The 12,596-nt window shown below is 34.9% G+C and overlaps 2 protein-coding genes across 5 annotated transcripts; both read left to right on the top strand.

Moving 5' to 3' along the window:
• The first annotated feature begins 2,780 nt into the window (after positions 1–2,780).
• Positions 2,781–7,975, top strand: LOC140967086 (transcription factor bHLH48-like). 4 transcript variants are annotated; one of them, XM_073427454.1, is made up of 7 exons: positions 2,781–2,970; positions 3,405–3,841; positions 3,979–4,113; positions 4,212–4,277; positions 6,191–6,259; positions 6,670–6,741; positions 6,890–7,975. In XM_073427454.1, exons 2-7 carry the CDS (start codon positions 3,458–3,460, stop codon positions 7,142–7,144), a joined length of 981 nt encoding a protein of 326 aa, XP_073283555.1. In that variant the 5' UTR covers positions 2,781–2,970; positions 3,405–3,457; the 3' UTR covers positions 7,145–7,975. The 4 variants fall into 4 exon arrangements, with proteins under 4 accessions (XP_073283555.1, XP_073283552.1, XP_073283554.1 ...); XM_073427453.1 differs by having other exon boundaries at positions 2,786–2,970; positions 3,402–3,841; XM_073427452.1 differs by having other exon boundaries at positions 2,790–3,841; positions 6,890–7,097; positions 7,642–7,975.
• Positions 7,976–10,792: 2,817 nt separating this feature from the next.
• LOC140967126 (uncharacterized) lies at positions 10,793–11,467 on the top strand. Its single transcript, XM_073427529.1, has one exon. It carries the CDS (start codon positions 10,818–10,820, stop codon positions 11,205–11,207), a length of 390 nt encoding a protein of 129 aa, XP_073283630.1. The 5' UTR covers positions 10,793–10,817; the 3' UTR covers positions 11,208–11,467.
• Positions 11,468–12,596: the final 1,129 nt, after the last annotated feature.

Below are 12,596 nucleotides of genomic sequence, written 5' to 3'. Positions count from 1 at the left end.
TATCACTCAAAATTGGAACTAACACCCATTAACACTAAATTTTAAAAGAAAACCAATTAAGCTATTTAAATTTTAAAAAATATTATTTATCAAAAATTATTATATAAATACGTAACGCATGCATCCAACTCTAATCTTTTGTAATTAAATATTCATGAACTCCAGTAGTGTCTATTTAACATATTGATCCAATAGTATTAAAGACTATATTTATGGATTGGGCAAAAAATTGTATAAGACGGTCTCACGGGTCGTATTTTGTGAGACAAATATCTTATTTGGGTCATTCATGAAAAAATATTACTTTTTATGCTAAGAGTATTACTTTTTATTGTGAATATCGGTAGGATTGACCCGTCTCACAGATAAAGATTCGTGAGACCGTCTCACAAGAGATCTACTCGATAGATTGACTTCAGAATTGGATCATACGCATTTGGGAGGCAGCTCCTATGCAATAATGTACTGTCCTTAGGTCAAGGAAATAATAAATTTATTTTCATTTACTAACTATTAAAAGTATATCTCTTGTGAGACGGTCTTGAATCTTTATATGTGATACGGATCAACCCTATCGATATTCACAATAAAAAGTAATATTAGCTCTTAGCATAAATATTAATATTTTTTAATGGATGACCCAAATAAAAGATTCGTCTCACACAAGTTTTTGCCGACGATTAATTTGTAAAAACCACTCCAACATTGCCAAGTGAGAGAGGAAGGTGCTTTGATTTGGGATTGAATCTCTTTATTTAAAGAGAATATGGGTGTCGTTTGGGTTAAAACAGGTGGCTGAATCACCACATTCACCACATTTTCAAGTAAACTAATCATAATATTTCTGTAAGATTATAAAATTATATGAGTATTTTAAATGAACGAAACATGAAGATTTTCATTTCAGTCACTTGATTATAATTTGCGGCATTTGGCATTAGAGGCGGGGAAAATATCAAATTTTTGGTATACCGAGTTCATCATTGGTATGATATGTTATCGATACCAGAATATTCTATAAGGTAACGGTAAGAAATTTAATATTTTCGATATATGATGAAATAATATGTATGAATTTAAAATTTTATAGTATTTTTAAAAAATAAGGGTAACATTTTTAAAGATATGATGATTTTTTCGGTATAAAACAGTATATATTGATACTGTGTCAAAATATCGGTATACCTCGATAATTTGATATAATCGATATGCTAATTATAAATATTGCAATTTTTGGTATATCGATATTTTTATTTTTAATACCTAATTTTCATATAATATGTAATTTTTGAAATAGTAGGATATACCTCCCTTATTTGGCATTAAATAAGGCCGGAAGAAACAGTGATAATGCGTTGTAATTACCTTGAATAGATAACATGCTATCAATGATAATTTTATTGAGATGATATTTTTTAAATAATTTTTTGAGGTACAAACCTATAATCTATGGATCTCACGTGTAGTACGTTAGTAATATACAAGGCCTCTCGTTTTTGGTTAAAGAATGTTTTTTGGGTATTTCAAAATTCCTTGAATACCTGATATTGCATTTTATGCTAAATTGTTTCGTTTACCATTTGTTTTGAAAGAATTATTACTATTGTTTGGGTAATAAAAGTAAGTTGTCTCTTCCTCAACTATTTTTGTGAATCTTGGATTAACATAATATCTTGCAAACCAATTCAGCCAATAAACTGGACCGAGTAAGCTCTGTGCGACCGAAATGTATAATAAGTTGTCGATAGGAGAAATTGAAGTTATTAACATTAGTCAAACGCTCTCATACTCTAAAAATTCAGACGCTATTTGAGGGAGGTCTCTTACTCTTTTCATGTACTTAATTTATTCCACGTTCAGTTTTTAATTATCAATAATGATTATTATCATTGATGTATATTTCCATGTTATATTTATATAAACGTAATTTAAGATTTTTAATTTTTATAACCTTTTTTATGAGTAAGTATATCTATTTGTGCATTATGTCGTTCAATATAAGATTGCAAGATTTAAAATCATTTTTTTCTCAACACAATCCAAATAACATAATGCATTTAAGCAAGTGCGGTTAGAGGTGCAATCGTGCAAGCAAATAAATTACGAAATACTCATATTTTTATATTGAAATTTGACATAACTTTTAGTAAGGTGATTCGAAATTTAAAGATTAAATTATTTTGAATATGTATTCAATTCGGATTGAACTTTAACCACGCTAAGCGCAATTTTCGTATTATTTCTATTGTTACTAAGTAAAAGAATCATAAAATAATTGGATTTACACTTAGGCTTAAATACAAGAGTTAAGATAAATATAATTTGAATTATTATAGGAGAGTTTAATACATTTTTTTCTGAGATGACGATAAAACAAATAGCTGCTATCTTTTCGGTGTAAATCTATGAGCTAATGTATGAGTTTGAAAATCATGATAACACCGTTTTGAGCAAACTCTGTATGACATGTTGGACTAAAAAATGGTTGAATTGAACTCATAATCATTAGTCAAACTCTAACTTAATTTACTCTTTTGATATCTCTTACGGCAATAATGGAATGCATTTGTTTGTATAATATGTTACTTCAATTATTTAGATAAATTAAATTTGGTGTGTCTGATCGAATCGTTTTTGTTTTACTTAAAATAACCGTTTTATTTTAAGTAAAGGTCGATAATTATATTTAAAATAATTAATAATTTATAATTTGTTACGGCAGAGTAAGTGAATTTGGTTGGGACCAAAGCAACGAAGCTTTCACAGCACAGCTGGGGGGGTTCCTATAATATATAATGAAAAAAGGAGGCCGATGAATTTTACACTCAACAGCTCAACGCGCGAGCGATAGAAACCAGAAGAATGTATTTTGACCAATGCTCGCCATTGACGTTGAAGCTTTTAACGCAGAACTTTTAAAGCACACAGAGCTCGACTTACCTGCTTTTTCCTTCCCCTGAGACATTTCAAGTACTTCCACTTTTCGAAACCCTTGGAGTTTGCACTTTCTTTTTCCTGGTCGGAAAATGTATCAAATATCTGGTGTGTGCATGTTTTTTTTTAAAAACAACTTTTTGAGGAGAAAAATTTCAAGTTAATGAGTTGTCGTTTTGTGGGTTCATTTTTCTTGATTGGAATCTGGTTTTTTCAAGTTTTATTGAGGGTATTTCTAATTCTGGAATTTCAGTTCTCGATACTCGAAAATTTACTGAAGTTAGTGGTGGAACTGAGTTAAAGATCTCTAGTACATTCATTGTCTGCTTACTTTTACTCAATTTAGAGTTTATTTTCAATCTTTCGCGAGACCAAGCTCTGGATTTTCAAAATTTCGGGTTTCAGAGAAATTGTTTGTCATAGCTGATTCAATTAGTGATTTTTTTTTCAATTTATGGAACCGCAAGTAGGAGAACCCCAGCTGCAATTTAGATCCGGAATACGCGGGTCAAATCCCGAAGAAATGGGCTTCGGATTTTTGCAAGCCCACGACGTAATATCCACTCAAACTCCATCGGAGACCGGCGGGAGCTCTTTTACAGCGCTTCTCGAACTTCCGCCGTCACAGGCGGTGGAACTCTTGGTGAACGAAGATTTTCAGGGAAAGACTCCGCCGCCTATTTTTCCTTCCAATACTGCCCTCATCGACCGAGCTTCCAAGTTTTCAGTTTTTGCTACGGCTTGCAATTCGCCGGAGGGTAACTGTGTGGTGTCAGGTTCTTGCTCCATGAAGCCAGATGTGGTGAAGCAAGAGCCACTAGAGTCAGATTCGCACCTTAATTCATCTAAGCCCGCAACTTCAAATCAGTGTACCAAGAGCCTGAAGCGAAAAGAGAAGGAGAGAAAGGTGATTTCGAACCCCCGACCGTGATTTTCATGGATGTTCCTTTCTGGGGACCTTCTATGATGCTTCAACCATCTCATGAAAATTTCGTTATCTTATAATTATTTTTTCCTGAAAATGCATTTCTGCATTTCTTTCAGGTTAATGAAACGAATAAAAAGAGCAAAAAAGTGGCGCCGAACGATATTTCTGATGGCAGTGGAGATAAGCTGCCGTACATCCATGTTAGAGCTCGCCGTGGCCAAGCCACAGATAGCCATAGCTTAGCTGAAAGGGTAGCACTCTGAATCTCATAATAATTACGTTCATAATCTTTGATTAGCAGCTTAAAATGCGGTTAGGTTGTTGATCAAATAACGGGTTTTTTATACAGGCAAGGAGAGAGAAGATTAACGCCAGAATGAAACTATTACAGGAGCTGGTCCCAGGATGCAACAAGGTTAGCTGTCATTTTCTGGTGCCTGATTGGTTGGCAGAAAGGCAGTTGTTTCCCTATTATTAGTAATTCATTCGGATCTTAGTGCTATATAACAATTAAAAGATGCAACATTTATAAAGTAGAAGGCATGCATTAGTTTGCACTGGCGAACCCATTATGAACGGAGGTGGAGCCGAGAGATTAATCTCTCCCACGGACCAAAACATAATTGAAATTTAATCTATAACTTTTCACAAACTTGTAGTCTCGTCTTCCAAATTTGTTGAGTCGTTTCCTTAAATACAAATCCTTCTGGACTTACAAGGCTGTCCGCCAGGAGCCCGAAAACCTGAAAATCTAGACTAGTCCAGTTGAATCTGGTAGGATTAATTCCGGTATGGTAAAATCAGGTGGTTTTATTCCCACATCCGGGTAACCTAACTAGATATTAAACTAAAATGTAAAATTGTCTTTCATATATTCGGGTTTTATGCATTTCATAATTTTGTATACCAAAAAGCAAAAAAAACGAAAAAGGATTAGTCTGTGAATTGATTACCACCTTAGGGTGTCGCTATCAACTTTTTAATGGGGGAATAGGAAGAAAAAGCTGATGGGATTTGAACCAAGAAAGGGGCTGCCCCTGTTGAATTGTCTTTCTCATGATTCTTACATTTCGGTTTCACCTTTTGGCCCTTTGCGTTGAGTCGTTACCTGTCATTCTAAGGACATTGTTGTCATTCGCTGCTTCACATCACCTCATTTTCACTAAATGGTATTGCATCAATCAGGTTATATGGTTCACACTTTGGACTATTTCTTTTGTGATCCCAGACAAAAAAAGGCACGAATATTCCAAGTTTGATTTTATGATTTGGATTTATTACTTTAGCTAGGGAGAAGTGATTGTAGGAGCCTAGGTATTGAATACTGGAGTTGTGATTATTGATTGCTTTCTGTTGGTAATTTAATGGGAAAACTTGGAAAAATCAAATTTTATCAAAGGACAATTGTTTGGTGGTTTTCTTTTATGTCAGCTTTTTCTAGTTTTCTACCTCAGAATTTCTCTTCATCATACATGTTTCCTTTCAAATATTTTTGAGTGGTCTCAAGAGTGTACGTTGACTTCAGTGGCAATTTATTTAATTTTTTGAAGAAAGTAGGGGAACTTCAAGGTACATTGAAATGAAAAACCAAATATTCATGTCAGATTAATATATTGCGATGACGGTTTATGTTCATTGTTGAAACCTTGTCTAAAAAGTTCGAGCTTACGCGAGGTGGTACAATCAGTATTTTTACCCTTTGACACACCCCCACACTTGTAAGGCAGGGATAAAGAATATGTACTCGGAAGCAATATCCAAGATGTATATGCGAAAAAGCCATCCAATTCCTTCTTAAGAAATATATGGGAGTTTTTGCGCACTGGAGGTTTCAATCTTGCGACCCCATACATCTGATACCATGTTAAAACCACGCTTGTCCCGAAAGCTTAAGCTCGTGGAGATGCAGCCAATAGTTATATGCTTTAAGATGAATCTCCTGCAGACAAGGATCACACTTGAATATTTCCAATTCTAGACTTTGAAAATTTTTAAACTGTTGTTATTTGGTTATAGTCAGCTGCCTTAATTAACTTTACTGTGTTATAACATGTTTAGGAGAATATTGATACATAATTTCTTTCGTCACAACAGTCTCTAATCATGGGTCTCTGAGGAATGTCGAACGGTCTCATACACTTTTAAATAAAAAAAATTTGCACGAGCCTGTTTTCAGCTATAATGGGCCATTCTTTTTTTTTTTTTTTGTCAGTTAGTACTCTGTGAATGTTAGTCGAATGTGTGAAAATATCTGATTCCTCTTTGGTTGATACAATATCATCAACCCTTCAGTGTGAGCCTTTGAAGCTCATTTTGTGTGCTCTACAGATTTCAGGGACTGCAATGGTACTGGATGAGATAATAAACCATGTGCAAGCACTTCAACGGCAAGTGGAGGTCTGACTTGGTGCACTCTCACCTCTTATGAGTTATTCTGAATTTGACTTATATCTGGTGGAATACATGTAAATAAAACACCCCCACCACCTATTCTTCTGTCTCCTGAAGACTGAAAAATGGTGTAGAAAACAGTCCCTATATCTTCGATTTATCTTTTAGATATCTGTTTTTGTGTTCGGTCCTTGTTAAGGTAGGAAGTTGTTGGGTTTAGTGAACTGGGTATCAAAAGGCCGATTAAAAGATCTGCAATGAACAGAAAAATTATTGTAATTGAACACTCTTAAACGACCATTTAGCTATTAAAAAATTAGTTACTTGAGCAGTTTGTTCCTTTTTGTCGGCGACTCCTCGTCACCTTTGTTTCTTGCCCATTTTCAATTAATCAAAAATGTTTCTTTTGACACCAGTTTTTATCCATGAGACTTGCTGCCGTTAACCCGAGAAGCGATATCAATCTCGATGCCTTCTTGGCTGAAGAAGTAAGTAGATATTACCTCTAAAACAGATATCACTGATAAAATAATATCAAAATGAGAGAACCATTTGCAAATCACAATAATTATATCATCTCTTTGTATATAAACAAGACTTTAAATTTTTTTCTGTCTGACAAAATTGTTCATGTAGAGTGAACCAGCAGTTGAAAATAATTACCAAAGCATGTTTACTGCATCAATGTGGCCTGAAGGCCAAATAAGTGGGAGCAGGCAGCAATATCAACAGTTGTGGCACTTTGAGGGGCTTCAGCAGCCCATCTGGGGCAGAGAAGAAGACAACACTAACTTCATTACTACAGAAAATCCGCTTTTAAGCTTTGATTCTTCATCAAATTCAGGTACTATAAGTCTATACGTTAATAATGACATACTTTGTTATTTTTAAGTGAAATTAGTCGGCCTTTGAATCAAAGGCAATCTGTATCAAGGGACTCCTGGATTTTGGCGAGGATGGCAGCTTAATGTAGCTTAGAGTGCGAAACTTAAGTCATAATTCGGTTTTTATTTTGGGCGTTTCTCGACAATGTTTGATTCAGGAAATGAATTGAGAAATGTGATAATTATGTTGTTTAAGTACTGAAAAAGCTGAAATGAAAAGAGTAATGATTGTGTAGGAAAGTGTGTTTAATGGGATGGAATATGTTTTGGAGAAAGAAATTAAAGATGAGATGAACACGATTTGTTTCCACTTCCAAGAAATATAACCAATTCCCCAAAATAAAATCGTACAGAGTGTTACATTTGAAGAAAAATTCACATGTAAGAGAATTTAAGTTAGGCAGAGTGTCTTTGCTTGCTTCCTTACATTGGCTGTGCGTCCTCGTCACAGTCAACGACAGTGTTATGTCTTGTTACGTGGAACTAACTCTTATGTTGTCATAGCTTCTCTGCACTCGAGTCAGCTGAAAATGGAGATCTGAAGGAAGGCTAGAGTTTTTCGGGTAGCTCGGCCTGTATATAGCATATATCTTAGCAATCAGAGAGGTCTTCTCATTAGGGAGCCGTGAGTTCCATGTCTGGAAATCCTCATTGGAGTCTATATATAAGAAGATTAAGTCGTTAAACATATTGATATGTTGCTAATCTAAGCTAAACGTGTTGTTCCATCTTAATACATGTCGTATTAACGAAGGTTGATTGATTCATAATGTAAAACAAGAATCTTAACTAATTTACGATGTTGGATGAAGCTAATGACATTACTAGCCTTCTTGTCTATTATTGCAAAATAGCGGAAATCCCTTAAGCAGTGAGCGATGTGTGCTTCGTGAATTATCAGGTCATTTGTTCTTGAAATGTATGCATCAGCATTCTACTTAATAATTTCATGTTAGAAATCTTGGTAGCAAAATTTAAGAAATAGTTTATAACCCTTAGACTTGATTATTGTAGGCAAAGCCATTAACTGTATAACTATTAAACCCACGAGACTTGCTGTTTCTGGATGATTCTATGCTACATCTGGATGATTCTATCCTACATTGGGATTGCTATTCCCAATGTGTCCGAACATATTGTATAAAAAAAAATTGATGGACACCACATGATTAGTTTTTCATTCAAATGTTTGCGCGAACATCTAGTGTAAAAAAACACTGAAAATAGATCTCTTGGTTAATTAACATGTATATCTTGCATTGTTCTAGCCTAGGCGCTACTACGGCCGACCGCCTAGAAAAAGGGATAGCCAGCCTAGGTGGTAGAGCTTTTATTTTAAATATTTTTTTTTTGATCTCTTAATTTAAATTTAAAATATTATTTAAAATTGAAAAGTAGTTTTTTTAATTTGTCATAAACCAAAATCCAACAAAAAAATATGATTCGTTGGCTTGTTTTAACATATCAAACTTCATCTTCATTTACGATTTAGAGTGAGAAAACTTCATGGTTTTGCTTTCGAAGATGAAGTGAATCACAATGATGCAATTGACTTAATTTAAGCAATGATTTAATATCGAAAAAAATTATTTTATTTTTTTGAGTATGTCTATTGTGAGAAGATCTCACGGATTATCTTCGTGAGACGGGTCAATCGTGTCTATATTTACAATAAAAAATAATATTTTGGCATAAAAAATAATATTTTTTTTATGGTGATCCAAATAGAATATCCGTCACACAAAAAAAGACTTGTGAGATCGTCTCACATGCATTTTATATGAGCACCAAATTTGCAAGGTTGACAAGTATAAACACCAAGCTTTAGAGGCAGATCTTCATCACATATTTTTTGAATGACCCCCAGGAATAAGGACGGGAGTAAAAGAGAGCGAGTGGGTGAGAACGGAAGGCATGCGTTGCAACCGGCGGAAGTGAAGCACAATCCTGATGAAGCCAGTAATTTCACTGTTGGCATATGAAGAGGATGCCATTTTTTTTTTCTCCACATGCACTACATACAGCACTGATTTTCCTGTGTGTGGGGCTTTACGGGCAGCCGCGGTGGCTTCTGTGTACTTGGTTTCCATGTTATTCGGAGAAGCACATCATGGATAAAGACTAGCATTTCGGTATTCAATTTCTTTGGGACAGTATGTGAAGTTGTTGCATATTTGGTAGCATTTTAAGCACTTGTCATCCTCACGTGTTGGAGTCTGTGATAGAATAAAAGAGTTATACTCAGCATTAATAGAATCTGGATCCATAAAAACCTTGGAAAAGTCAGCACAATGTTTGTGCAGGAAAACTCTGCAACTCGAAATGCTGCTACTGTAAAAGCGAGTACCGGCAATCATCAGAAAGCCCACACACCCTACAAAGTTTAGGCTTGTCATCATCATCCTCATACTCGAAAATCAATGGATGTTCATGGATAAAATCTTTTAACGGAATTCGTACCCATAAATATGAATGTACTTAATAATTTTTAAATTTGAACATATGATGTTTTCATCATTAGGTGATTTATATAGAAATAACGGCTTCTTACTGGTTCTTTGAGTCTCCATTTATACTTTCCTTGAAGTTAATAATTAACCTGCACTAAAGCAATTGCATTCATTCTTTTCTTATCACCTACCAAAGTAATGTAAGTGTGATTGGCGTTATATTAACTTTATAGAATATCTTTATTCTTTAATAATTATGTCTTTCAAGAAAATGACGAGGACGTGTTGAGTTACGTTTACTGCTTTTCTTCTAAAATTCTTAACTTAAAAAGACAATTTCCGCTTGATCTAATGACAAAGGTGAGACTCTAAGTTCAATTCTACGTGTGTATTATAGTTAGACTAGGATTTTTTTTAATTAAAATAAATCATGTTCCTCCTTTGGCCGTTGATTTTCTCCATCCCGCTTTTGATTTTTTTTTTCTTTTCTATTTCTGTCTCTATCCTTTTTTTTTCTTTATTTCCTTTTTATTTTCCTTTTCTGCCTTTGCAATTTTCTAATTCACGCTTCGTTAGTGTTTTTTTGCAAGTGAGATTGTGATGTCTTGTCATCATGCTTGGTATGATAAAATAAAAATAAAATGAATTTTGGAATAAAATAAGATTGAGAATGAAATCATATACCAATTATATTCTTAATGGTACCATATGGTAGAGAAGAATAAGATAACCAATTGGAAAATAAACATGAGAAATAATAATAGATATGCTAAAAGAATGATGCATTCTGAGAGATACCTCTTGAATTTATGAAATATAACCTTATATATAAGGGAGCCACTTCTTAAATATATAGAAGATATCTCTAAATTTTCAGCAATAATAGATCGAGAGATTAGACTATGATGAAGATACTAATTTTGAAAAAGAGATGATTGCGATGTTTTGTCATGTTAAGTTGAAAATAAGAATTCATGTATATCTATAATGAAAGAAAAAATTATAAATAAATTCAAATTTACAAAAATATATTTTATATATGTACAACGTATATACTCGATGCACTAATATATATAAATATATATATAGTTAAAAAAATCTTGGACTTGTTAGGGCCACATTCATTTTCTGGAAAGCTGGGGCAGTAAAACTATTTTCACTAATTAAGGGACTAGATTGTCATTTACAACTTTGGCAACGACGTCGTAGTTATGCTGTCGTGTTGGTAACATGCCCGAGTGCTCCTCAAAACCCTTGTCTTTCTCTCGTGAAATGACGTCTTTCAAGCCATTCGCTGCCGCTGCAAACACTCTTCGATACCGCCTCAGCTCGTCCCTAAGGACCCGAGGCGGCGGAGGAGGAGAGGCGAGCCGTTGGACCAGCCCAGGCCACGAGGATAAGCCCAAAGGTTACCTATTAAACCGCACGCCACCGCTACCTGGGGAATCGAGGAAATGGGAGGACTGGGAGCTGCCGTGTTACATCACTAGTTTCCTTGCAATCGTCATACTTGGGGTGGGCCTCAACGCCAAGCCCGATCTCACGATCGAGACGTGGGCTCACCAGAAAGCCCTGGAGCGGCTCGAATTGGAATCTTCCCAGCCCGTTGAATCTGATTGAGAAACCTTCGGATCGTTTTTATCCGGTGTGGCTTTGTTTACACCTCTTTTCCGCTATTAAGTCTGGGCCTTTTGTTCGATATATCATGTTTTGGATAAATAAATGTAATGACTTTTGCTGTTGCTTCAGATTTTCAATTCCCGAGTTTGGAATTCTCTCTGATGAATTTGAAGTGGTTCATTTCTTCGAATATTAACTAATGAGATTTCAGTTCGTTAACTTACTGGAAGTTATAAATGATTTATACATACGTTTCTTTATGGCTTCTTAGTTATGGTAGACTGTTCTAAGTAGATGATTGATGTTGCTGATAATTTTGCGTTTCTGCGTGGTTGTATTTTTTTTCAGTTTCATCATACTCCATCGAATGCCCTCAGGATTTCTTGTTTGATAACAATGTCATAGAATCTTTTACTGTTCTATCTTTTTTTAGTTAATAAAAACAAAAATTAATAGAGAGCCATTTCTGACCTTTTTAGCTAGATATTGTGGCTATTCTGCATCATTTCCTCACTGATCGAGTAGAATTTAGACATACTGTTCTTGTCTGAGACAGGGTCGTTCCAGCTATTGTAATGCCCATGGGCTGTTCCCGATCCAACTGGCGGGAGTCGGTTATCCCATGGCCCATCACTCAATGACTCCTCCAGCCCAGGCAGAGTTTGTACCTCCCCAGACTCGAACCTAAGATCTCCTGGACTAATAGATACTTAGCACAAGTCTGGTACCAATTGAGCTGGTACCAGACTTGTGCTAAGTATCTATATGTCCAGGAGATCTTAGGTTCGAGTCTGGGGAGGTACAAACTCCAGTGCCTGGGTTGGAGGAGTAATTGAGTGATGGGCCATGGGATAACCGACTCCCGCCAGTTGGATCGGGAACAGCCCATGGGCATTACAATAAAAAGACGCCTTTTTAATTAATAATTGCGCAGTAACACATGAACACACAAATTTTAAGAGTAAATACATAAATTTTCAAGTTTTAGAAAACATAAAGGTCTTAAAATCGCAAATATCAATAGTTCTTTGTAATAATTCTAATACTCGCTCTTTGTCGGATTCTAATCCAATGTCCTCCTTTTCATTTATTGTGTCTTTCATGTTGTACGGCACAAAGTTAGGTTTTATTTTGGTGCCTTTATGGTTTTTTTTTTGTTTAAAACTTTTTTGTTGTCAAACAGTTATTATTTAAAATGTAAGATTTAACTTTTATTAGAAAAGAAGTTAGCTTAATTTTTTTTTTAACAGTGTGCGCTTTGTGTGGTCAACCTTTTTTCTCACTTTTGATCGAATCGAAACTTTTTATTTACGCTTCGTGCTTAATCCACGCTTTTTAGTGCACTAGTGATATTAGGTGTTCTTCGTTTCCATGTATAAATGTGATGTA

The sequence above is a fragment of the Primulina huaijiensis genome, unplaced genomic scaffold, assembly GCF_012295235.1.
Source record: "Primulina huaijiensis isolate GDHJ02 unplaced genomic scaffold, ASM1229523v2 scaffold23605, whole genome shotgun sequence".
Lineage (NCBI taxonomy): Eukaryota > Viridiplantae > Streptophyta > Magnoliopsida > Lamiales > Gesneriaceae > Primulina > Primulina huaijiensis.
This window is presented reverse-complemented; position numbering and strand designations above follow the sequence as displayed.

Bases quoted from the DNA above. Each gene is read 5' to 3' on its own strand.
- LOC140967086 (XM_073427451.1), top strand. From the start codon at position 3,389: ATGGAACCGCAAGTAGGAGAACCCCAGCTGCAATTTAGATCCGGAATA. The intron at 3,842-3,978 runs GTGATTTCGAAC...CATTTCTTTCAG, and splicing joins GAAAAGAGAAGGAGAGAAAG to GTTAATGAAACGAATAAAAA. The intron at 6,742-6,889 runs GTAAGTAGATAT...TTGTTCATGTAG, and splicing joins ATGCCTTCTTGGCTGAAGAA to AGTGAACCAGCAGTTGAAAA.
- LOC140967126 (XM_073427529.1), top strand. From the start codon at position 10,818: ATGCCCGAGTGCTCCTCAAAACCCTTGTCTTTCTCTCGTGAAATGACG.